The sequence below is a fragment of the Pempheris klunzingeri genome, chromosome 13 (assembly GCF_042242105.1).
Source record: "Pempheris klunzingeri isolate RE-2024b chromosome 13, fPemKlu1.hap1, whole genome shotgun sequence".
Classification (NCBI taxonomy): Eukaryota; Metazoa; Chordata; class Actinopteri; order Acropomatiformes; family Pempheridae; genus Pempheris; species Pempheris klunzingeri.
Window position 1 is genome coordinate 8,257,198 of NC_092024.1, and position 19,013 is coordinate 8,276,210.

Genomic DNA, 19,013 nt, shown 5'->3' on the forward strand with positions numbered 1-19,013 from the left:
GATTTTTCATGTATTTCTATTGTGATATAACCAATGTGTAATCTGTTTTAATGGAATAATCTGCGGCTCAATTGAACATGAATGCTTCCCTTATCTTTACTCTCTGTATATTTATTTATTGCTACTCAGGAAAAGTATTTGCATCAATGTATTGTCTGTGAGTACAGTGTGTATTTGATCTGTTTTCCAGACCCTGTATAAGACCCAGGTTCGTGAACTAAAGGAGGATTGTGAGGAGAGGAACAAACTGTACAAAGAGGCGCAGCAGTCTCTGCAGGAGCTACAGGAGGAGAGGTGGTTTGGCTATTTGAAAATATGATGTTTTCTTTTTTTTCTTCCACTTTAAACATGAAGGGAAATTCAATAGCTGTATTTTGAAATGGGAGTAAAACCAAGACAAAATTAATTTATTCTCTGGACGAGACCGTTACATTCTGGGTTTGTGATGAATCCCTGTTCAGCCTGTTTTTTTTTCTTTTTTTTAATTTCTTCAAGGGATTCGTTGGCAGCTCAGCTGGAGATCACACTGACAAAGGCTGACTCAGAGCAGCTGGCTCGCTCCATCGCAGAGGAGCAGTACTCGGACCTGGAGAAGGAGAAGATCATGAAGGAGCTGGAACTGAAGGAAATGATGGCCCGCCATCGTCAGGAGCTATCTGAGAAGGACATCACCATCAGTTCGGTGGGTCGCGTCAGCCGTCGTCTACCTCACAGTGAATATGTTAAATCCAGATGATCTGTAGTCGATGTTTTTCTCATGTGTGGGTACGAGAAACCAACCTACAAAGAGACGTTCATCATAGTAGATAAAGAGGATAGCTTGTCTCATTACTGAAGTGATACAATATGATGTACAACAACTAAGTGTAAGTCCAGCACATTTTCAAGCTAAAAATAGCCTTAAGAGTTGGGGTTGGACTACAGGTGACAGAGAGCCCAGATCATGCTCATAATTACCCATAACACAGAATATGGCCTTATTTCCTGCCCTTTGTAGCTGGAGGAAGCCAATAGGACCCTGACCAGTGATGTGGCCAACCTGGCCAATGAGAAGGAGGAGCTGAACAACAAGCTAAGGGAGGCAATAGAAGGTAATGAAAATATTTCAAATGTGACTTGCAATTTGATCATAAGAAAAATATTCAAAACATCATTTTATACGTGTCTTTTCCTTTTTAGAATCAGAAAAGTCAAAGGATTGGGAGCAGCAAATCAGCCAGATGAAGCAGGCGTTTGAGAAGCAGCTGCAGTCAGAGAGGACGCTGAAAACTCAGGTAAGTCTCATTTTTAGTCACTCACGCTTGGACGGCAAGAGTTTTGTTTTAAAATTCTAAGGGCTGAGTTTTAGAGGTCAGGCCAAACCCCTCTCGATCTGGGTTATATCCTCTTCCTGTGCTGCTCGTGTCCATCTGCAGGCCGTCAATAAGCTGGCAGAGATCATGAACAGGAAGGAAGTTCGTGGCGGAGGCAGTCGCCGTGGTAACGACACAGACATGCGGCGGAAGGAGAAGGAGAACAGGAAGCTGCAGTTGGAGCTCAGGTCGGAGAAGGAAAAACTCAACAGCTCCATCATCAAATACCAGAAAGAGATCAACGAAATGCAGGCGGTTAGTAGAACAGTCAGACACTCTTTGGTTAGTGCACAGTGAGAGAGCACCAGTATTCTGACTTGTCTCTGACTAGTCCCCCTAAGTAACAACTGTTTCACTAGGACAGACCAGCATGTGCACCAGTGTCTTCTCTCCGTCTTCAGCATCTTTGACTGGACCTTGTCCCTTTTTCTTCTTCTTCTGTTTTTTTTATGTACAGCAATTGTCAGAGGAGAGCCAGATGCGTATTGAGCTGCAGATGGCTCTGGATAGTAAGGACAGTGACATCGAGCAGCTCAGGAACCTCCTGCAGTCGCTCAGCGTTCAATCGATGGACTCTGCCAGCGTCAGCAGTGGGCCAGAGTTTGATACTGACGATGCATACACAGGTAAGAGCCCAACCACTGGCTGTTATAATACTTTCAAACAAAAAAATACACAGTCAGGGATTCCAAAATAGTGCAACTTGCAGAAAATGATAAAGTATGTATAAATGATGGTCTCTTTCTCCCACTCAGAAACAAGGCTGGAGGGCTGGCTCTCGCTCCCTGTAAGAAACAACACCAAGAAGTTTGGATGGGAGAAAAAGGTACAGAGAATAGAGCTGCTTTGATGATTTATAACAGTGCCCCCAATGATTAACTTGACCTTACCATGTCTGTTCTGTTACAGTATGTTGTAGTGAGCAGCAAGAAGATTCTCTTCTACAACAGCGAGCAAGACAAAGAGCAGTCCATTCCCTACATGGTGCTTGATATAGAGTGAGTAGAACCTCTAATCCCTCTTTGCTGAGAGGACAAACCAGACCTTGTGTCACTTTTAGTACATTTAAGAGTTCGTTATGTCCTGTAGGGGCATTTGTAGGTGAATGGAGATGCAGCTCTGTTGTTGTGATAAGGGGACATTTACTTTTTTTTTTTTTTTTACACAGTAAACTCTTCCATGTGAGGCCTGTCACTCAAACAGATGTTTACCGCGCTGACGCCAAAGAGATTCCCAGAATATTCCAGGTCTGTCTTGCCGCCGTTTCAATGGTTTTATTACTGAAATTCTGAATTAGACAGCAGCCTCTTAAATTTCGACTCCTGGTTGATCAGTATATTAAAAATCCTCTATCGTCCTTCCAGATTCTTTATGCCAATGAGGGCGAGAGCAAAAAGGAGCCAGAGTTTCCCGTGGAGCCGCTGGCCATCGGAGAGAAGTCCAGCTACATCTGCCACAAGGGCCACGAGTTCATCCCCACGCTCTACCACTTCCCCACCAACTGCGAGGCGTGCACCAAGCCACTGTGGAACATGTTCAAGCCGCCGCCTGCTCTGGAGTGCCGACGCTGCCACATCAAGTGCCACAAAGACCACATGGACAAGAAGGAGGAGATCATTGCTCCGTGTAAAGGTAGCAAAAAGAAATTTTTCGAAAATGAAATTCTGAATTAGATGTAATACCAGTGTTGCTAATAAAGATAACCAATGACTACAACCTTTGCACTTCTCTCCCGCCACCAGTGAACTACGATGTGTCTACGGCCAAGAACCTGCTGCTGCTGGCTGTGTCACAGGAGGAGCAGCAGAAGTGGGTGAGCCGACTGGTCAAGAAGATTCCCAAGAAGCCTCCGCCGCCAGAGCACTTTGCACGCTCCTCGCCACGTGCCTCCATGAAGGTCCAGCCCAGCCAGTCCATGAGGAGGCCCAGTCGACAGCTGCCCACCAGCAAGAGCAGGTAGCAAAGCAGACGGGAAATCACGTCTGAACACTTTTTGCTGTTGGGACCAGATTTTAAAAGCAAATTTTTATTTGTTTATTCATTGTATTCTCGTTTCTGTGAAGAATGGAGCCCCTGAATGGTCGCTGCTGTCTTGCATTCTGTCTGATCCATAGAGAAAGGCTGAGCTGTAGTATGATTTGATATTATATATTATGTTGTAGGCCACCGCTGGTTGTGATCAATGTGAGTTGGTGCACCCTCAGCTGTAGCTGGCTGAGGCACAAGTCAGTTTGATTGCAGATAGACATCGACAGTAACTCTCTCACTGACTGCTGCAAGGCTGATTGAGACCGACTGTAGCTGTGATTATGAAACATATAGATATGGGTGACTGAGCTTTGGCTGTTGCTGTGATTGTGGTCATAGCCATGCCTTGGTTGTTACAATTATGTCTATGACAGATTGATTTATAATGGGTTTAACACTTTCTAGATGGATTGCATGTGCAGTGAGTTGACATGGTTGTGCTGGCAGAATAATGAATAAATGCATCATGTAAAGTCTCTCCGTTCACTAAATTGACAACGCATTACTACAGCACAGCTACCAACACACTAACTGTTCCTATGGATCAGGAGGATTGAAGAACTTATTGTGAGGGAAGCAAAAGCAGTTCCCATTGTGACCCTTTGGGGGCTCCGTAGCTCCAAGAGTTGTCTTGCTGTTGTTTCAAAGACTTTCCACCCTAACAAGTTAGATCGAATTTCCTGAATCTTTTAGGCTGAAAATTGTCAATGTTGTTGAAAATTCAGTTAGTGGTGAATGCTGGTATTTGTCTCATCTATAATGAATCCAGAGTTACCAAATCCAACAAAAACAATGCTGATATCTCCATACCCAGTGTGAAAGTTAATGGTCTCTGCTGCTTCAGAGAATGGAAATGGAAAAATGGAAAGCGCTTTGTTCCTCATATACACGATGAGCCTGCTAAAGATGAGAGCCTGTTCTCAGTTTCCCCTCTGGTCGGTCTTGTTGTGTCTCAGGCTCTCCCCTACATAACACAGTAGCCACTCATGCACTTGACAAGAACAGAGTTTATTCATGGATACCAGTTTGTGTGCAGTAGTTGTTACCTGGCCAACAAAACTAATCTCCCCTTCCAGATTGGAGGACTTTGGTCTTCAGGACTGGCACTGGGCATTGGATGATATCGATGATGATTGTTCCTCTATTCATTTCTGATGGTAACTGTGTGTGCTGTGCAGTGCTGTGATTTCAGTGGCAGTGGAACATCATTTCCACGGGGCCTGTACACATCTACACTCAGAATTTGCTGTGAGTTTAGAGAAAAGAGAAGGAAACACGGGAGGAGATCAAATCTGAATACTGATGAACGAAGCTCAGTGTTTCATACCGTCTGCTGCTGTTTCTGCACCTTGAAAAACACAAGACCCACACTGTTGTTTTTAGGGCAGCAGCTGACCACAGCACCTACAGAAGACTAAACTTTGATATTTCTAAAAGGTGCCGTTCGCTGCTCTCTAAACATTCCTCACTCATGGTGACCTCGTGTCCTCTGACCTCAGCCCTCGCAGGTCAAATGGCTTCAAAATGAGGCGAGAAGAATCCCACAGTGGACACTGGTACAAATGATGACTGCTCCCACCTTGTTCCTCCTTTTCCCAGACGTTTCCCTGTAAACGGCTCAATTCCCAAATGTGTGTATGCTTGTTTACAACCAAAGCGTGTCTTTTAGCACTCCACGTTGAGACACGGTCCTGGTTGTCAGTTTGTGGTGGTGGTGGTGGTGGGCTATGTCCACATACATTGGTCCTAGTGCATGTGCTTGTTGGGGTTCCTTACATGTGTGGGAAACATCTGGTTGCTCACATGACAGCTTTGATCACCACTACACTGGGTGTTTAAAATGAAAGCAGACACATTGTCCTGTGGGTTTAAATATAAACTGTTTTTTAAAATTATTTATTTAGGGGCTGAACATAAAGCCAATGTCTGATTGTATCACATTTGTCTCATGCACTCATGTCCAAGTGAAAATACCTTTTTCTATATTTTAAAATTGGGTTACTACAGCCCGGGGTATCTGTGATTTTAATAATCACGATCACATCTAGTGCTATCAGTGTTCACATGTTGGCCAATAAGTTACAAAAAAGTTCCAGCATGCAAACACGTGTTTCCATTAATGCAGGAACAGCTTCTCCATTATGTCACCAGAGAGCACTGACAAGTGTAATTTCCTACTGTAAAATGTCCCTCTCGGTATATCTGTGTCATGATTCTTTAAAAACCATATTTAAGAGGTATTTTGGTTAACAGAAGCCTTTGTTTATATTCTTTTTTTCGTATTATTATTACGTTCTTGCACAATATTAAGACTCTTTTTAAGATCTTGACTGAAGAAAGAAATTCATAAATAAATGTCTTGGTGAAGGCCTGACAACCAAAATGTTTTTTAACAAGTGATTTGTGCAGGATTCTTTAGTTATTTAGATGCTAGGAGGACATGGTCTCTGTCAGTACTCTGGACAAACAGCTATTTGCCGAGACTAACACTGCATCTGTTTCTCTTCCTCTCCAGTTAACCTTGCTTGGGAGTGTGGTGCGTCGTCAAGGTGGTGGGGCGTGTTTCCTCCTAAATCAAAGACTGAACACAAAGCTCCGCTTGCAGATCAGCACTCTGAACTCCACAACACTTCTCCACAAACCCACCCTGTCGCGCTGCAGTCTGTGAGAGTTACAAAGTCTGTTTTTTTTTTTTTTTTCCTCTCTCTCTCTCTCTCTCTCTCCCCTTTTGTCGAACTTCTCTCCCAGCCACTTGAAGCGGTAATGACTATGAAAACTCAACACCTTCGACCTTTTCACCCGTCTGGATGGCTTGTAAGCATATTAGCTGAAGTCTTCTCTTGGGCCCTCGAGTAGAGCAGAGCAGTTATGTGTGTCTGGGGGGGGGGGGCTGGAGTAGCTCGTTCAGCCCCCACAGAACAGAGAAGAGCTCTTATGAGCCCGAACAGGGCCGGCAAGAAGGGGACACACTTACCTCAACACTTCTCACCAGGACACACTGTCTAATTGAAGGACCCAACAGGAACATTCTTATCTCCTCCTCACCACCTTTTGGGGACTTTTGTGGCCAAATAAGAAAAAAAAAGACATTCTTGTGTTTGATGATTGTGAACGATATGAAGGGTTTAATGGGGAACACTACACTCAGAAGATAGTAAATTGTCATTTGGTGGCTGAACGCAGCTGTGGTTGTTGAACTTGATCCCAGATGCAGTATCTGTACTTTTGCTCATTCAAAATCTTTAACATATTGATTGTAGCTTCTTGCTTCCCACAGTTGTGCTTTTCAGGCGAGCGTCCACATGGGTCACAGAAACTTGAACAAGGTACAAACGAGCTGTGACTTCTAGGGAAGTGGGCAGGAAGGGAAGCGTGTGTCGGATTCCTCCAGGATGCAAGCGAATAATTCCTTGAGTGCCTCTCATTCAGATTTCTGACTCGGGCACGCTCTGAATCACCGGTTTGTCGTCGCGTGACTACATTTAACAGTTCTAAGTGAACAGAATCCTGCTCTGCATGGCATTAGAGGGAGGCCCGGGCATGAGATCCTCACAATCCCATAACCTTTCAAACCTGCACTGTCAGTTACGAGGGTTAATGTTTACTGAATCAAGGGGTGCACCGTTACTGCTTTTCTGATCTGAGCTCGGCTCCTTTTGTTGTTTGAATGTACATCTGGGCTTTACCAGAGACGACACACAGGCATTGTATTACTTGTATCCAAATATACTTGACTGAAGCCCCCTTTTTAATCACCAACTACTCTGAGTGAACTTGCATGTGTTTGCCTTTTCAGGCCTCACACTGAAGTGCCGGCACCCACAGGCCTCCACCTATTAGAAATGTAGTTTTGGGTCATTCCTGATAGCGAAGATGAGGGGAATTAACCAATAAGAAGCAGAAACAATGAAGGTATGCAATCATATTCCAGGAGTCAAAATACTGAGCAGCACTATTCCATTGAAAGTTTTTCTAAATGTGTTTGTCCTGATATTTTTGTATTAAAAGTAACCAGACTCTGAGTTTGGGCACATTGTTGCGTGTATGTGGCTTATCTAGCAGGTGGAGAGTAACTGTGTGTATGAGTGTACGCGTGTGTGTGTGTGTATATGTGTGTGTGTGTGTGTACAGAGTCCTCTCCTTTAACCAAGAAGCATGTTTTATACATATAAATATACACAGTATATATTTTACATGCCATACAGTGCACATTATATTATTTATACAGCCTTGTCCACTTTGTATTTAAGGGCTCTACATCCAGATTGCATGTTTGCTACCAAACAGCTCTATAATAATAACTACTTCAACAATAAAGACATGGATGTGCCTTTTGGTTTTCGATTATTTTTCTGCTTTAAAAAGAAACAACTTGGAAGCTATAATTCTCTAAAAAGGTTTTTTTGGGGTGAGTTTTAATGCATGCAACTGAAATACCACAATGTAAGAAGCTTGAATGTTTGCTTTATTAAAACATTTCAGAAAAGAACTTTACACTTATAAAAGCTTTTTCAAAATACAGTATTTTCTTCTCCTGAGTAAGAAGATCTCAGATGCTCTTGGCTTGTGCTGTCCTAATGTAACACTACATTTTCCCCGCGTACAGTCTGAGAAATCGTTGGTCTCTGCTCTCACTACAGGCTGTAGCAGAGTTGAGTCACTGGAATGTTATCAAAAGATGTGTGGGTTCGATATTGAGGTAAAAACGATATTAAAAAAAGCACATTTTATGGGTCAGTATTGTAAAAAGTGCATACACACTACCTCCCAGTTTCTTTCTAGTCTTAGCTGTGTCCAGTGTAATCTCTGGTGAACAGAGCTGGAAGACGAGGGAATAAACTGCAGGTTTTACAGACTAGCCAGTCAGCTGGATTTAAAAACTTAGTCTTCTTTTTTGGACCTGCTGCTGTGTCTCTGGTAGTAGATCACAGTGAGCAGCACCCACATGTTGAGCAAAGTCATGGCGATGAACCGCACCAGAACTGTGAAAAAGAGATTTTATTAGATTTAAGATTGATGCTAATTCACAGGAACCTAAAACGATATCCTGATGTTGGCCAGAGCTTACAAGTGTCACCAGTCAGTTTCTATATGAAATCAAAGCTACATAAAATGTATCTCCTGCTAACGGAAGACAAAGACAAAATTCTGAGTTACTAAACTGTAGAAAATGCATCCTATGTCTTATAACCTATTTCCTCCTTGTTAAAGTATAACTGGTACATTTTTGGCTCAAAATGACTGCTGGGCACAAAAACTTCAGTAGATCGCCTAAGCAGGCAGCCATTAAACAGGCTGCAATGTAATCCTTTGTGTCTGATCAAAGTATGCCCACTTAAAGTGTTTGTTTTTGCCACCGACAGGCTCAGGCTGTTATTCGCAGTGTCTGACGGCACAGAAAGGATCTTTTTTTTTTACAGCCGCTATATCGTTCTCTTCAAAGCCACCAGATTCCACTGGGGGGAAAAAACAGTAATTTTACGTTGCAGAACACGGGAGTTGCTGGTCTACCGCTGCTTCGATCACTTAGTTGTGTGTTACACAAATTGTGTTGGATCTCAACAAACCCTTTAAAACGCCAAAGTCACACAATCAGTGGAGTTTGGTGGCATCAAAGAGAGCGGTATAACCTTTCTGCTGAGACAACTTCCCTTTTGACTCTGACATGACGGGAATAATTGTACTGATTGAGTTCGTTTAATGTTGTATACAAATATTTGGCCTTGGATGCATGGATGGATTACTGTGGGACCCTACAGGGGGCTCAGGCACAGGTGCCAAAGGGGTCAGGGTCCAGAGCCTCTGTTCAAAGTGACATTTCTTGTTAAAGTCACAAAGCTCAGTTCAAAGTAGGGACGTCAGAAGAACTTCAAAGAGATACAAAATACAAAAAGAGACATAAAACTGCATTGTGTGTCTCTCACAGTCTGGGTTTCTCGCTGCTGTGTAGGAGGGCTTTAGGGCCTTAGCACATATATTTTCATATTTCCTCTCTTAGAAGTGTATTAAAAAAAACCACACACCTCATCCCAAACTAGGTCTTAAAAGCTAATTCTCCAACACAAATTTGAGGCTGGAGAACATGGGCATCACTTTTGAAAAAACAAACAAACAATTTACTCACGTCAAACTATGATAGTTATATCTACTACACATCCCCCAGTCATGTGGAATTCAGTGCGACTTACTCTGCATGTCTCCAGTTGTCACAGTGGTGGTGTAAATCCGCGCTGAAACAAAGAGGAAGCCGAGTTAATGACATCCTCATTATCCAAGAGAGCATCTAATATTTAATTAATGAAGTGTGGAATTGCTAATTTATTAAATTAGGAGCTGAGCAAATAGTATAATACATATTCATGAACAGAAACATTACAGTGACAGTACTTCAGGGAGGAGAAAAAAAAGCCACAAATTGGTTAAGCACTGTCTGAATGTATTAGGAATGCTAAACACGAAGGTTAGACAGATAAGAGGGGGATATTGGCCTTCATCTGAGAAGTGGAGATCGCTCTATTTGATACATTTATCGTATCACAGTTCAAGACTGCTCGGGGTATTTAGAAGATTTCATTAACCTGAACTAAGTGATTCTAATGAGACATTTTCCAAACACTTCTCTCCGTTCCAATTAATGTGTTATTATTCTGGGGTCCACACATGCCTATAATCAGTAAGCGCTTTAGGGACCAACTGGTGATCACAAGCTGTCCAGAGCTGCCAATAATGAAATGCATTGGCATTAAATGGTCCTAATGACTATTTTTATCACAATAACTGATCTAATGATGATGTACACAGAGAATTATCACCCTACTCTGTTGCCCCCCTGGTCTAGCTCATTGTTTTGGCCCACAGCTGCTGTTCTGCTGCACTTAGCGTCGTTTTCAGCCGTTTTTAGCATTAAGGCTCAACAAACACACCAAGTGCTACCTGCCTACAAGCAGCAGACAAAGTTGGCGACTCCGTGGTGTGCAGCTGACACACACACACACACACACACACACACACACACACACACACACACACACACACACACACACACACACACACACACACACACACACACACACACACACACACACACACACACACACACACAGTGTTTTCATATGTCCAGTGTGTGACACTCACCCAGACATGTGTAGGTAGCCATAGCCCAGGAGAGGGCGCTAACCTGCCCGGCGTCCTTAGATCTCCACAGGCACTGCAGTTGGGCAAGTTTACTGGCTGCACTGATGAACGTGCACAGGCTCTGAGAAGAGAAGAGTCAGACCGGACAGATTCGCTCTCCAGTGATCCTGCTTTTTTTTTAAACACTTTTCTTTAGTTTGCAAAAACTTTAGCTTTTGAGGGGGGTGAGAGCAGTTGCAAGATCAGCGCTCTCACCTATTTATATGCAAAAATGTCTTCAGACACATTCATCTCATTAACCAACAAGCCCATTTGGCATTTATAAGGTCTGCGTCTCTCTGAAATGTAGCAGGTGCAATGAGGTCTGGATACATTTCTGTTCAAATCTCCCCCTCATTACTCCTGAGTAATGACATGCCATCTCTTTGCTTACTTTGTGACATACTCTCACTTATGATTGATGGTAAACTGATTTATTACCATAGCCAAATCGATGATCCACTTCTCCATGGTGAGGAGCCTCCATCCTCCGACGAACCTGTGCACATTATGTTAAGGCAATAACACGCGGCGCGTTGTCAAAGGTATCAATGAAAGCCAATGGGGTCATTGATTTTCTTCATCACTTTCACATTCAGGGCTTTTTGAACGTGATGAAAGGATACAGCGAGGCGTAGATGAGGCTCTGCCTTAGGCTGCCGTTATAGTGGAGGATCAGGAGCAGGAGGATGACATCTAAGGACACAGGGCAGGTTATTACACACTCCATTTTAGGGGCATGTGGCCAGTGGGCCGCATGTTTCACAGAGCTGGGTTTGATTTTCATTTCAAGGGACGTTCATAGAGGTTTTTTTTTTTTACTGCCTCTTGTCTCACCAGAAGCCAATGTTTCTGCTTAACAAAGCTCAGACACAGGACATATCTGAGTCCTCTAATGCTGAGATGCCACCATTGTATCTGTCAGTAACAAGCCTCCTGGGGTGGAACTGGCTGAGCACAGTAGGAAGAGTGATCTGTTGCTGTGGTTGTGGAGATCAATAAAAGGTCATAGATGACTAAATGGCCCGCTCAGCTCAGACCCATGTCGACTCATTTGTTTCTACACTACGTGTGATTACTGTTTTACTACAACTCTCACATAACATCAATCACTGCCAAATAGATTTTCTGTCAAACCTCTGTGTGTAATATGAAACCATGGGCATACAGCTGTCAGTTTGATGGTCTGCCTCGCTCCAACATGGCACTGTTACTGTGTTTGTGGAGTGTGAGGCATTTAACTCTGGAAGCGTTTGAAAATATAAACCAAGGTTAGAGAAGATTACAGAAAATGAGAAAAACTGACACCTTTACTTAAAAAAAAATGATTTCGATACAAAAATATGGCTCGTCACATGATCTAATAAGTCTGAAATAAGGGCAGCTCACCTTGAGCGATGAGAATCGGATACTCCAGGTATGTTGGAGGTGGGTAGTCATAGTACATCTGGTACGTAACAAAAACAATGAACCTGTGAAACAGATCAGTGATCAGATCAGCAAATATGGCAAAAAAACTGGGTGCTGAGAACACTCAAAGCCTGATGTAGTGAGTGAGCCACTGAGTGTTGTATTCAGTCTTTAATGGGAGCGCACATCGCCAACCAACTGGTCGCCCCCTTCTACAGAACTCTGAGACTCTGCAGCTGAAGATCCTGTTTGCCAAGCTAACTGCATGCGTGTGTTTACAGGCAGGTTTCTTAGGAGATGGCTATGAAACCCCATGCAAGGTGATGTTGCCATAATGACGAACGGTTGACATGACATTTGAGTTAAAGGCTGCACAAGGCATTTTCACACAATCATGGTGTCAGATGTCGGATAACAGTTGACAATACACCAAAAATCCTGGACAGCAGTGTCAGTAAACTGCGCACAGCATGTTCATGTTCACTAGTCAGGCCAATATGCTCTCTCTCACTGACTACAGTCGAGGAGGCAGATTTGAATTATTTTACCCTTACAGGGACATTAATCCCCCCTAACAAATGGAAAGCGTTGCTCGGGAGAAGAATGTCTAGAGGGTCAGCTTGACCTGCGACATGACCCTGACTAAGCAGAAGATAATGGATGGATGGCTGGAGGGACATTACGTAAAGCCACATCACCAGATGAACAACTTAGAGAGGCTTGTAACATGCTTATACATGCAGATCACTTTGGAGCACTCTTTGTTCAAAGACGGGCCGGAAGCCAGAAACCTCAGCAGCTGGTGCAGTGATGGCTCAGTCAGTGGTATTGATCCATAACACCTGACTGTGAGCAATAAGGTTTTACACTTTGAGATGAGGTCACGTGTTCACAGAGATGTGGTGCAGCTGCAAGGTTCGGCTGTTTCACTGTAGCATGCACAGTGACAGCAGGCGGTCGCTCACCAACGCAGTAGAGACAGTTAGGAGGGCCAGGCAGGGAGCAGGGAGAGACAGGACACTGAGAAATTATACAGCCTAACAGACACAAAGCTGCTTGGTCAGGGTTTAGCTTTTTATAAAACAAAAATAAAAAAATGCTGAGGCCTCATCTCCACCAGCCCAACAAGGACTTACAAGACTGTAAGTTTCAAGGCTGGTTTATTCCTGCTTGTTCAGTTCATAAATATTCTGCAGCACTGATTTCAGACATCACTGCTTCACACTGATATTGGGTCAAACAGACCTGGCTGAGGCTAAATTTCTCTGTCCTCAATAATTCAACCGAAATCCTCAGCTCTGTAAACAGTAATTGTTTATTGTTAAGCCTTCACGGTTGGATTAGTCTTTGTTAGAGAGCAGCTTTTCGCGTGCTCCAAAATTCAGTCGGGGAGCCTCCCGAAGAAAATCTCTGCATGTCCTACTTTACAATTGATCTAAAGTGGCTTTGCTTCCTCGCGCCAAATAATCGGTCTGCTTCTGATCGTGCTTTTGCTTTCCATTCCCCTCCCAAATAAGGATGAAGAGCGTGGTAGAGAGGACGGGAAGTAATTATAAAACTTTTATGACGTTTTAATTCAATAAAAATGGCCACTTTTATTTATGCCGAATTTCCCATTATGTGTTAATGACTCCTTATTGGTTAAATCACGCTTACACATATATGCGACTTCACCAATAGCCGAGGCCGCAATATAATTACAAATATTTTAAATGGAGTTTGGAGGTGTGGCTGGAGGTAAAGAAGTCACCGCACTTGTCTCATTATACAAATATTCCCCCCCTTAAGCAGCACACGTCAAACCAAATAAGTTCTTTAAAACCTCACATACCCGGTCAGCTCGAGCAGGAGGCTGTTGAGGCTGACTCCGCTCGTTGATTTCGCCCGAATCAGTACAAAGATCTGCGGGAACTTCAGCACCATGCACATAAACAGGGTGCTGAAATTAGCCACGTGCAACAACGTGTCGGGCTCCATTGTCTGGTGATGAACTAAAAACTAAATGTAAACTTTCGATCGTCGGATCTCGCAAGATTTTGTTACAAGTAGAAGCCAGATGCTGCTGCTGCTGCTGCCGCTGCCCTGTCACCAGTCAATCACACTAAACTAGAGCAGACTTCCGCTCCAACCTTTCAAAATAAAATAAAGGGTAGTTTGAAATGATGTTAACATCTGTTCATGTTGTAAGAATCTAAAAGAAATGGGGTGTTGAATCAATTACAAGAGCATTTTGTCTTAATTGTAATGATACGTGGTATAGATAGATATAGATGTATAGATATAGACTTTAGATACTTTTATTTTGAAGGAAACCCTACTTAATTTCCTTTATTATTCTTTGAGCTTGGCAGTTTCCTGTCAGCCGGCATCCTTTCTCACTTCCGCATACATCCACTGCGAGCTGATTGGCTCGTTGTGCTCACAGGTTGGAGAGCGGTGCACTTGACATCCTCACATGAGGACATGTGATGTTTCTCTCTTCCTGCCTTCTCATTCAGCGAGTCTGCGTTTCAACACTCCTGAAACTAAGTCCTGCCCGCACTCACATGATGGAAAGCACCCAAGCGCTATCGCTTAAATAACATACTATAAGAACTATAGCATCATAGTGTAGAATCTGCAGTGCGTTTACAGCAAGTACAGCTTTTAACAAAATCACTTCAGTGCATCCACAGCTTGAACTGCAAACTCTTTATTCCAATGAGACACCGACTTAGACTGCAATCTAGCAACACTCAGATCATAAAACCAATCTGAGGATGAAGTTTTCATCAGAGACCAGCGATTTTATTCAAATTTAGACACCGGGGCAGTGATAATGAACAGAACAATATACAGAGCGGCATTTTGAGGCAGCAGCAGTGGTACAAAAACCTGAGACATGCTGCCGATCACATAAAGTGCACATGGGTATAAGCTACATCATGAAGAAAATCACACAAATCAAATTCATGCAATCCCCCGGCTCCACGGCTTAGAGGTGCTGGGAAACATGGAACAATATGTAACAGATATTTTAGGTGTTTTAAATTGAAAAATAAGATCAATTTAACACTAAAAAAATATATTCTAATAGCATCACTCTAGCATGGTAATCTTTTGTTATGCACAGTGAGATGTTGTGGTGATACAACCTGTCACTCATCCAAATTTGATCAGGTATCTCGTTGGATTATCAAGTATCTGATTAAAATACCTAATGCAGCTCGGGTGACATGAATCGGATCTGCCGGTGTTTTTCCTTCTCACCTGTCTCTGTCGGTGAGCAAATTGTCCTTAACGTTAAGTGTTGTGCTCCTTGTGAACAAACGCAGTTCCTGGATGTACAGTTCAATATGATTAATGAATACGTCTCCTATATATGTATATCTAAGTTAGCAGGTTTAAGACATCAAACATCGTTTTCTCCTGCCTCATTCACTGATATGGCTTCTAAGTTAAAATGATTAAAGAAACCCCACTCCAAACCCTCTGAGCTCCACATAAGGGCAGTCCAGTCCCAGCTTTGTGGAGTCCAGGCTAAAACAAAAATGGTGTGCAGAGGTCCACATGTAGTGACCCGTCCCCGGAGAGCTCTAGCAGGGCAGCATCTCTGGATCCAGCTTGCGCTTGTGATGGCTTCCAGACCACAGTGACAGCCTGTCCAGTCTGACCAGTTCACTCCCCAGCGGAGAGGACAGCCTGCTGCCAAACATCTGGTTGGTGGTGTTGGGGACGTGATCAGAGAACAGGGACACGTAGCTGGGCAGAGGCTCCTCTGGCTTCAGCTGTCCCTACAAACACACAGGGGTAGAGCCACAGTCACACACCGAAAAGATCAGTCTGGGTAGATGTGAGTGTAGCAGAACTAGATCTGTGATATGAGCAATAAAACATTTACTTTGTATCCTTACATGAACATGTTTAGTTTTTCATGCCCAAACTCTGTTACCATAGTGACCACATGACTTTTTTTTTCTAGTGCAGCACAGTAGTTTGATTTCTGTAAGGTCTCATCTGCACACCCTACATACATGTATTCATATGTAGCAGTGGGAAGCCCATACGGAAGTAGACTGCTATCTGCATCGAATACAATGAATAAATACTCAGTTACAAATTGTAAAATATGAGTGAATCTAACACACGTAGAAAAGCTCGGTGAATCCCACTTCAGGGTAGCAGACTAATAACTAGGCAGTTGGAATTTAAAAACTTAAATGAGTTTCAATTGAAAATGTTTAAAAAGTTAAGCGAATTGCACACAAAGGTTAGCCAGAGAAATGCCTAAATGAAGTTGACTTTACTTTCAAAAAATGAATTAAATTATACAAAGACTGTGGACAAGAGTCTGCTGAGCCTGTTATGTAGGATAATGACAAGAATGGGGAATATTTTGGAGATATTTGAATATATTCAGAAAAAGGGGGTTATATGAGGGATATATTCCTAATTTAAATTAAGAGCACACACATTTAGTCTTACCATCTGATCATAGTTCCTGAGAAAGTCCCAGTTCTTCTCCCTGTGGACCACAATGTGTTGGTTAAGTCTGTGTTCCATCAGTCACCTATAAACTATATGAACTTCAGCTGACTCTGGGGTTGCAGTGGCAGGTGCCCCGGCCTACAGGACATGCTTATCCGGCTCACCATTCCCGCACTCCCCTCCTCTCACTCCACACCAGCTCTTTCCACACTCGGTCCTGTTTGACGGGATCGCTCCTGTCCGGGCTCAGCTCCGCGGACGCCGCGTCTCCTTTGGCGAAGCGGGTCCTGTCCGCTGGCGGCGGGGTGCTGGCCGGCCTGGTGCCGTGGGATCGGTCCGGTAACCGGTAGCCTGCAGAGGACACACGCCGGACACGGTTCACGTCCATCCCGGTGGCCGCAGTTCAAAGAGTGTGTGAGTGTGTCCGGAAAGAAAAAAATCACTGCCAGTGCTTCAGCTGTTGTGTTTACGTTGCCATGGAAACGGTGTTCATCAGCTCAGGGCACATAACAACACTTTCACAATAAAATGTCGTGCAGATAGACCATAATTAACACACATCATGGCCGATCACAGGGAATGATCAGCTAATAGAAGCAATTGGGGGAGCAGTTTTACGTGCATTTATTATGTACATTAATTTCTTAATTGTTGGGAGCATGACAATTAATTTTTGTTCTTATGATGTTCAGAGCTTCTGAATTTCATCATTTGAAGAGCCACACCACATACACCACATACAACCACTAAACAAACAAACAAACAGACAGACAAACACACCTGTTTTTTTCTCTTGCTGGGGCACACACTCCTGCAGAAGTTGTTCAGACTGTCATCCTTAATTGTTTTTAGCTCAGTTTTACGAAAGGTGGCTGGTGTAGTTCTAATACCTTTATTTTGAAGACCGGAAAAAAATACAACAATTGCTTTTATTCTGAAACCGGAAGCACATCCGCTATGTAGCGTACAGTGAGAATAGACGGAAATTAAATCCACCACTGGCTCTCTGCTCATCTCCCCAATGAGCGAATTGAAACGAGACGCAAGGTCAAGGTAAGGCAGCTGTTATAGAAAATGTACCGTAAAGTGAACAGGACGTTAGTGTCTGTTTCTAGTCGTAAAGTGCATTTTGAACGGGCAGACAGCCTGGCCCAGTGTGAGTGCTACATTACCTACAACATTACCTCTGAGGGGCTAACGTGAGTGAACATCACAGGAGCCACTTCATCTCTTTTGCCAACTTTTCCACGCACAATGCAGGAGCCTAAAACCTGTGGCTGTTAACTGCAACGTTACTGTTTCCCAGGTATGGACTAACATAAATAATATATAGTGTAGCCTCTTAACACGAGCCGGCTTTTTAAACATATGCTAGCCGGCTAACAGTTTACTGTCAGGTACAGATGCTAATGTTAGCTGAAACGACAGGTGAGAGCTGGAGTTGATGGGGAAATGAATTAAACTAGTGTTGGGACGTCTGGCACGTTAACGGAGCCTCAGCTGTTCACCTGTGGGACGAGGGAGTCACTGCTCAGTAGGGTAAAGCGGCTAAAGCTAGGCTGATGCAGGGAATAGCCAGGTTAGCTTCACAAAGTGTGTCACAGGCACCCTGACATCCTTCTATCAAACAAGCCAGTGTCTGTTACCAGGTTGTGCTGTAGTTCTACCTCTGTGGGACAATATTTATGTTGGTACCTCTGAATAACTTAAGAGTTTTATGACTGTAAGTTAGTGGGATGTACACAGGTGTTTTAAAATCTTAGGGTTGATCAGATCTCTCCTCAGTGACATGGACAAATAAACATGATGGGGGTGTATATTTAGGCCAAATGTATCATTTGTGTGTGGGAGCTCTGAGGTTCTGATATGCAGTTTAATGAACACGAACAGCTCCCACATGCTGAAACAAAGGCAAGCCTCAGCACAACACGTATTGTATTTTGGTTAGTGGCATGCAAGAGAATTTGATTTAAGTTTTTCATTTGATCCTAACGATAAACTGTGATTCTGGGGGAATCAGAAAGCCTTCAACAGGCTTTGTTGTTGAAATGCTAACGTTCTCTTCAATGTGGCATTTAAAAGATTCACATACAGTGAAGTCAGGCAAAATGGAAGAATGGTAAGTAGTCATAAGGCGGTGGGTGCCAAAACCTCCTGGGATATCATCAGTCAGTATCAGTGTTGTCTCTTCATTAGTGGTGAGGATGGGAACAGGGTGACATCACGGGTTAGACAAACAAGGAGAGGCTTATTTCAAAAGTAGGCCATTGTCCCAAGTCACACTGCAAAGTCCTAATCTCTGGACAGCCAGCCGATGACCTCACAGAGGCATAAGGAATTTCTCATGCCACTCATTGATGTTGGCGCTGCCTAAAATGACAATTTATGTTCCACACACATCTTTTAACATCCTCCTGCATTCCTTTATTTTGTAAGTTACCTAGTTGGGAGCATGTGCTGCAGCACGTGGTGTTCAGTGAATCGTTTCCACTTGAGGCTCTCAGTTTAAAGCTGGGTTATGACATCAGCTTTTAGCTCCCGTGTAGTGTAACAAACGCCTTTTTAAATGATTGGCTTACAAAC

The 19,013-nt window shown here is 43.3% G+C and overlaps 3 protein-coding genes across 4 annotated transcripts in view; 1 reads left to right on the forward strand and 2 right to left on the reverse strand.

Moving 5' to 3' along the window:
- Nucleotides 1–7,773, forward strand: part of rock2a (rho-associated, coiled-coil containing protein kinase 2a) — a 32,726-nt gene extending 24,953 nt beyond the window's left edge. For both annotated transcript variants that reach the window (XM_070842027.1, XM_070842028.1), the window contains 12 exons: nt 191–294; nt 496–682; nt 998–1,091; nt 1,180–1,274; nt 1,416–1,607; nt 1,810–1,978; nt 2,108–2,178; nt 2,262–2,350; nt 2,521–2,599; nt 2,717–2,984; nt 3,095–3,308; nt 5,896–7,773. In XM_070842027.1, coding sequence (XP_070698128.1) covers nt 191–294; nt 496–682; nt 998–1,091; nt 1,180–1,274; nt 1,416–1,607; nt 1,810–1,978; nt 2,108–2,178; nt 2,262–2,350; nt 2,521–2,599; nt 2,717–2,984; nt 3,095–3,308; nt 5,896–5,899 — 1,566 coding nt within the window. In that variant the 3' untranslated portion in view covers nt 5,900–7,773. The remainder of the gene's footprint in view (nt 1–190; nt 295–495; nt 683–997; nt 1,092–1,179; nt 1,275–1,415; nt 1,608–1,809; nt 1,979–2,107; nt 2,179–2,261; nt 2,351–2,520; nt 2,600–2,716; nt 2,985–3,094; nt 3,309–5,895) is intronic.
- Nucleotides 7,774–7,824: 51 nt separating this feature from the next.
- Nucleotides 7,825–13,953, reverse strand: slc66a3 (solute carrier family 66 member 3). Its single transcript, XM_070842673.1, has 7 exons — nt 13,795–13,953; nt 11,943–12,025; nt 11,180–11,249; nt 10,995–11,052; nt 10,515–10,635; nt 9,569–9,610; nt 7,825–8,362 (listed from the first exon to the last, which is right to left on the reverse strand). The coding sequence occupies exons 1-7, from the start codon at nt 13,938–13,940 to the stop codon at nt 8,262–8,264; spliced, it is 621 nt and encodes a 206-aa protein (XP_070698774.1). The 5' UTR covers nt 13,941–13,953; the 3' UTR covers nt 7,825–8,261.
- A 1,585-nt stretch (nt 13,954–15,538) lies between these two features.
- cimip5 (ciliary microtubule inner protein 5) lies at nt 15,539–16,818 on the reverse strand. The gene is made up of 3 exons (XM_070843028.1): nt 16,595–16,818; nt 16,428–16,467; nt 15,539–15,736 (listed from the first exon to the last, which is right to left on the reverse strand). The coding sequence occupies exons 1-3, from the start codon at nt 16,816–16,818 to the stop codon at nt 15,539–15,541; spliced, it is 462 nt and encodes a 153-aa protein (XP_070699129.1).
- Nucleotides 16,819–19,013: the final 2,195 nt, after the last annotated feature.

Coding starts and splice junctions, on each gene's coding strand:
- slc66a3 (XM_070842673.1), bottom strand. CDS start 13,940: ATGGAGCCCGACACGTTGTTGCACGTGGCTAATTTCAGCACCCTGTTT. Junction 12,026..13,794: donor CTCCTGCTCGAGCTGACCGG/GTATGTGAGGTT, acceptor TCTGTTTCACAG/GTTCATTGTTTTTGTTACGT. Junction 9,611..10,514: donor GGCTACCTACACATGTCTGG/GTGAGTGTCACA, acceptor TCTTTGTTTCAG/CGCGGATTTACACCACCACT.
- cimip5 (XM_070843028.1), bottom strand. CDS start 16,818: ATGGACGTGAACCGTGTCCGGCGTGTGTCCTCTGCAGGCTACCGGTTA. Junction 16,468..16,594: donor AGGAGGGGAGTGCGGGAATG/GTGAGCCGGATA, acceptor TGTGGTCCACAG/GGAGAAGAACTGGGACTTTC. Junction 15,737..16,427: donor TCAGGAACTATGATCAGATG/GTAAGACTAAAT, acceptor GTGTGTTTGTAG/GGACAGCTGAAGCCAGAGGA.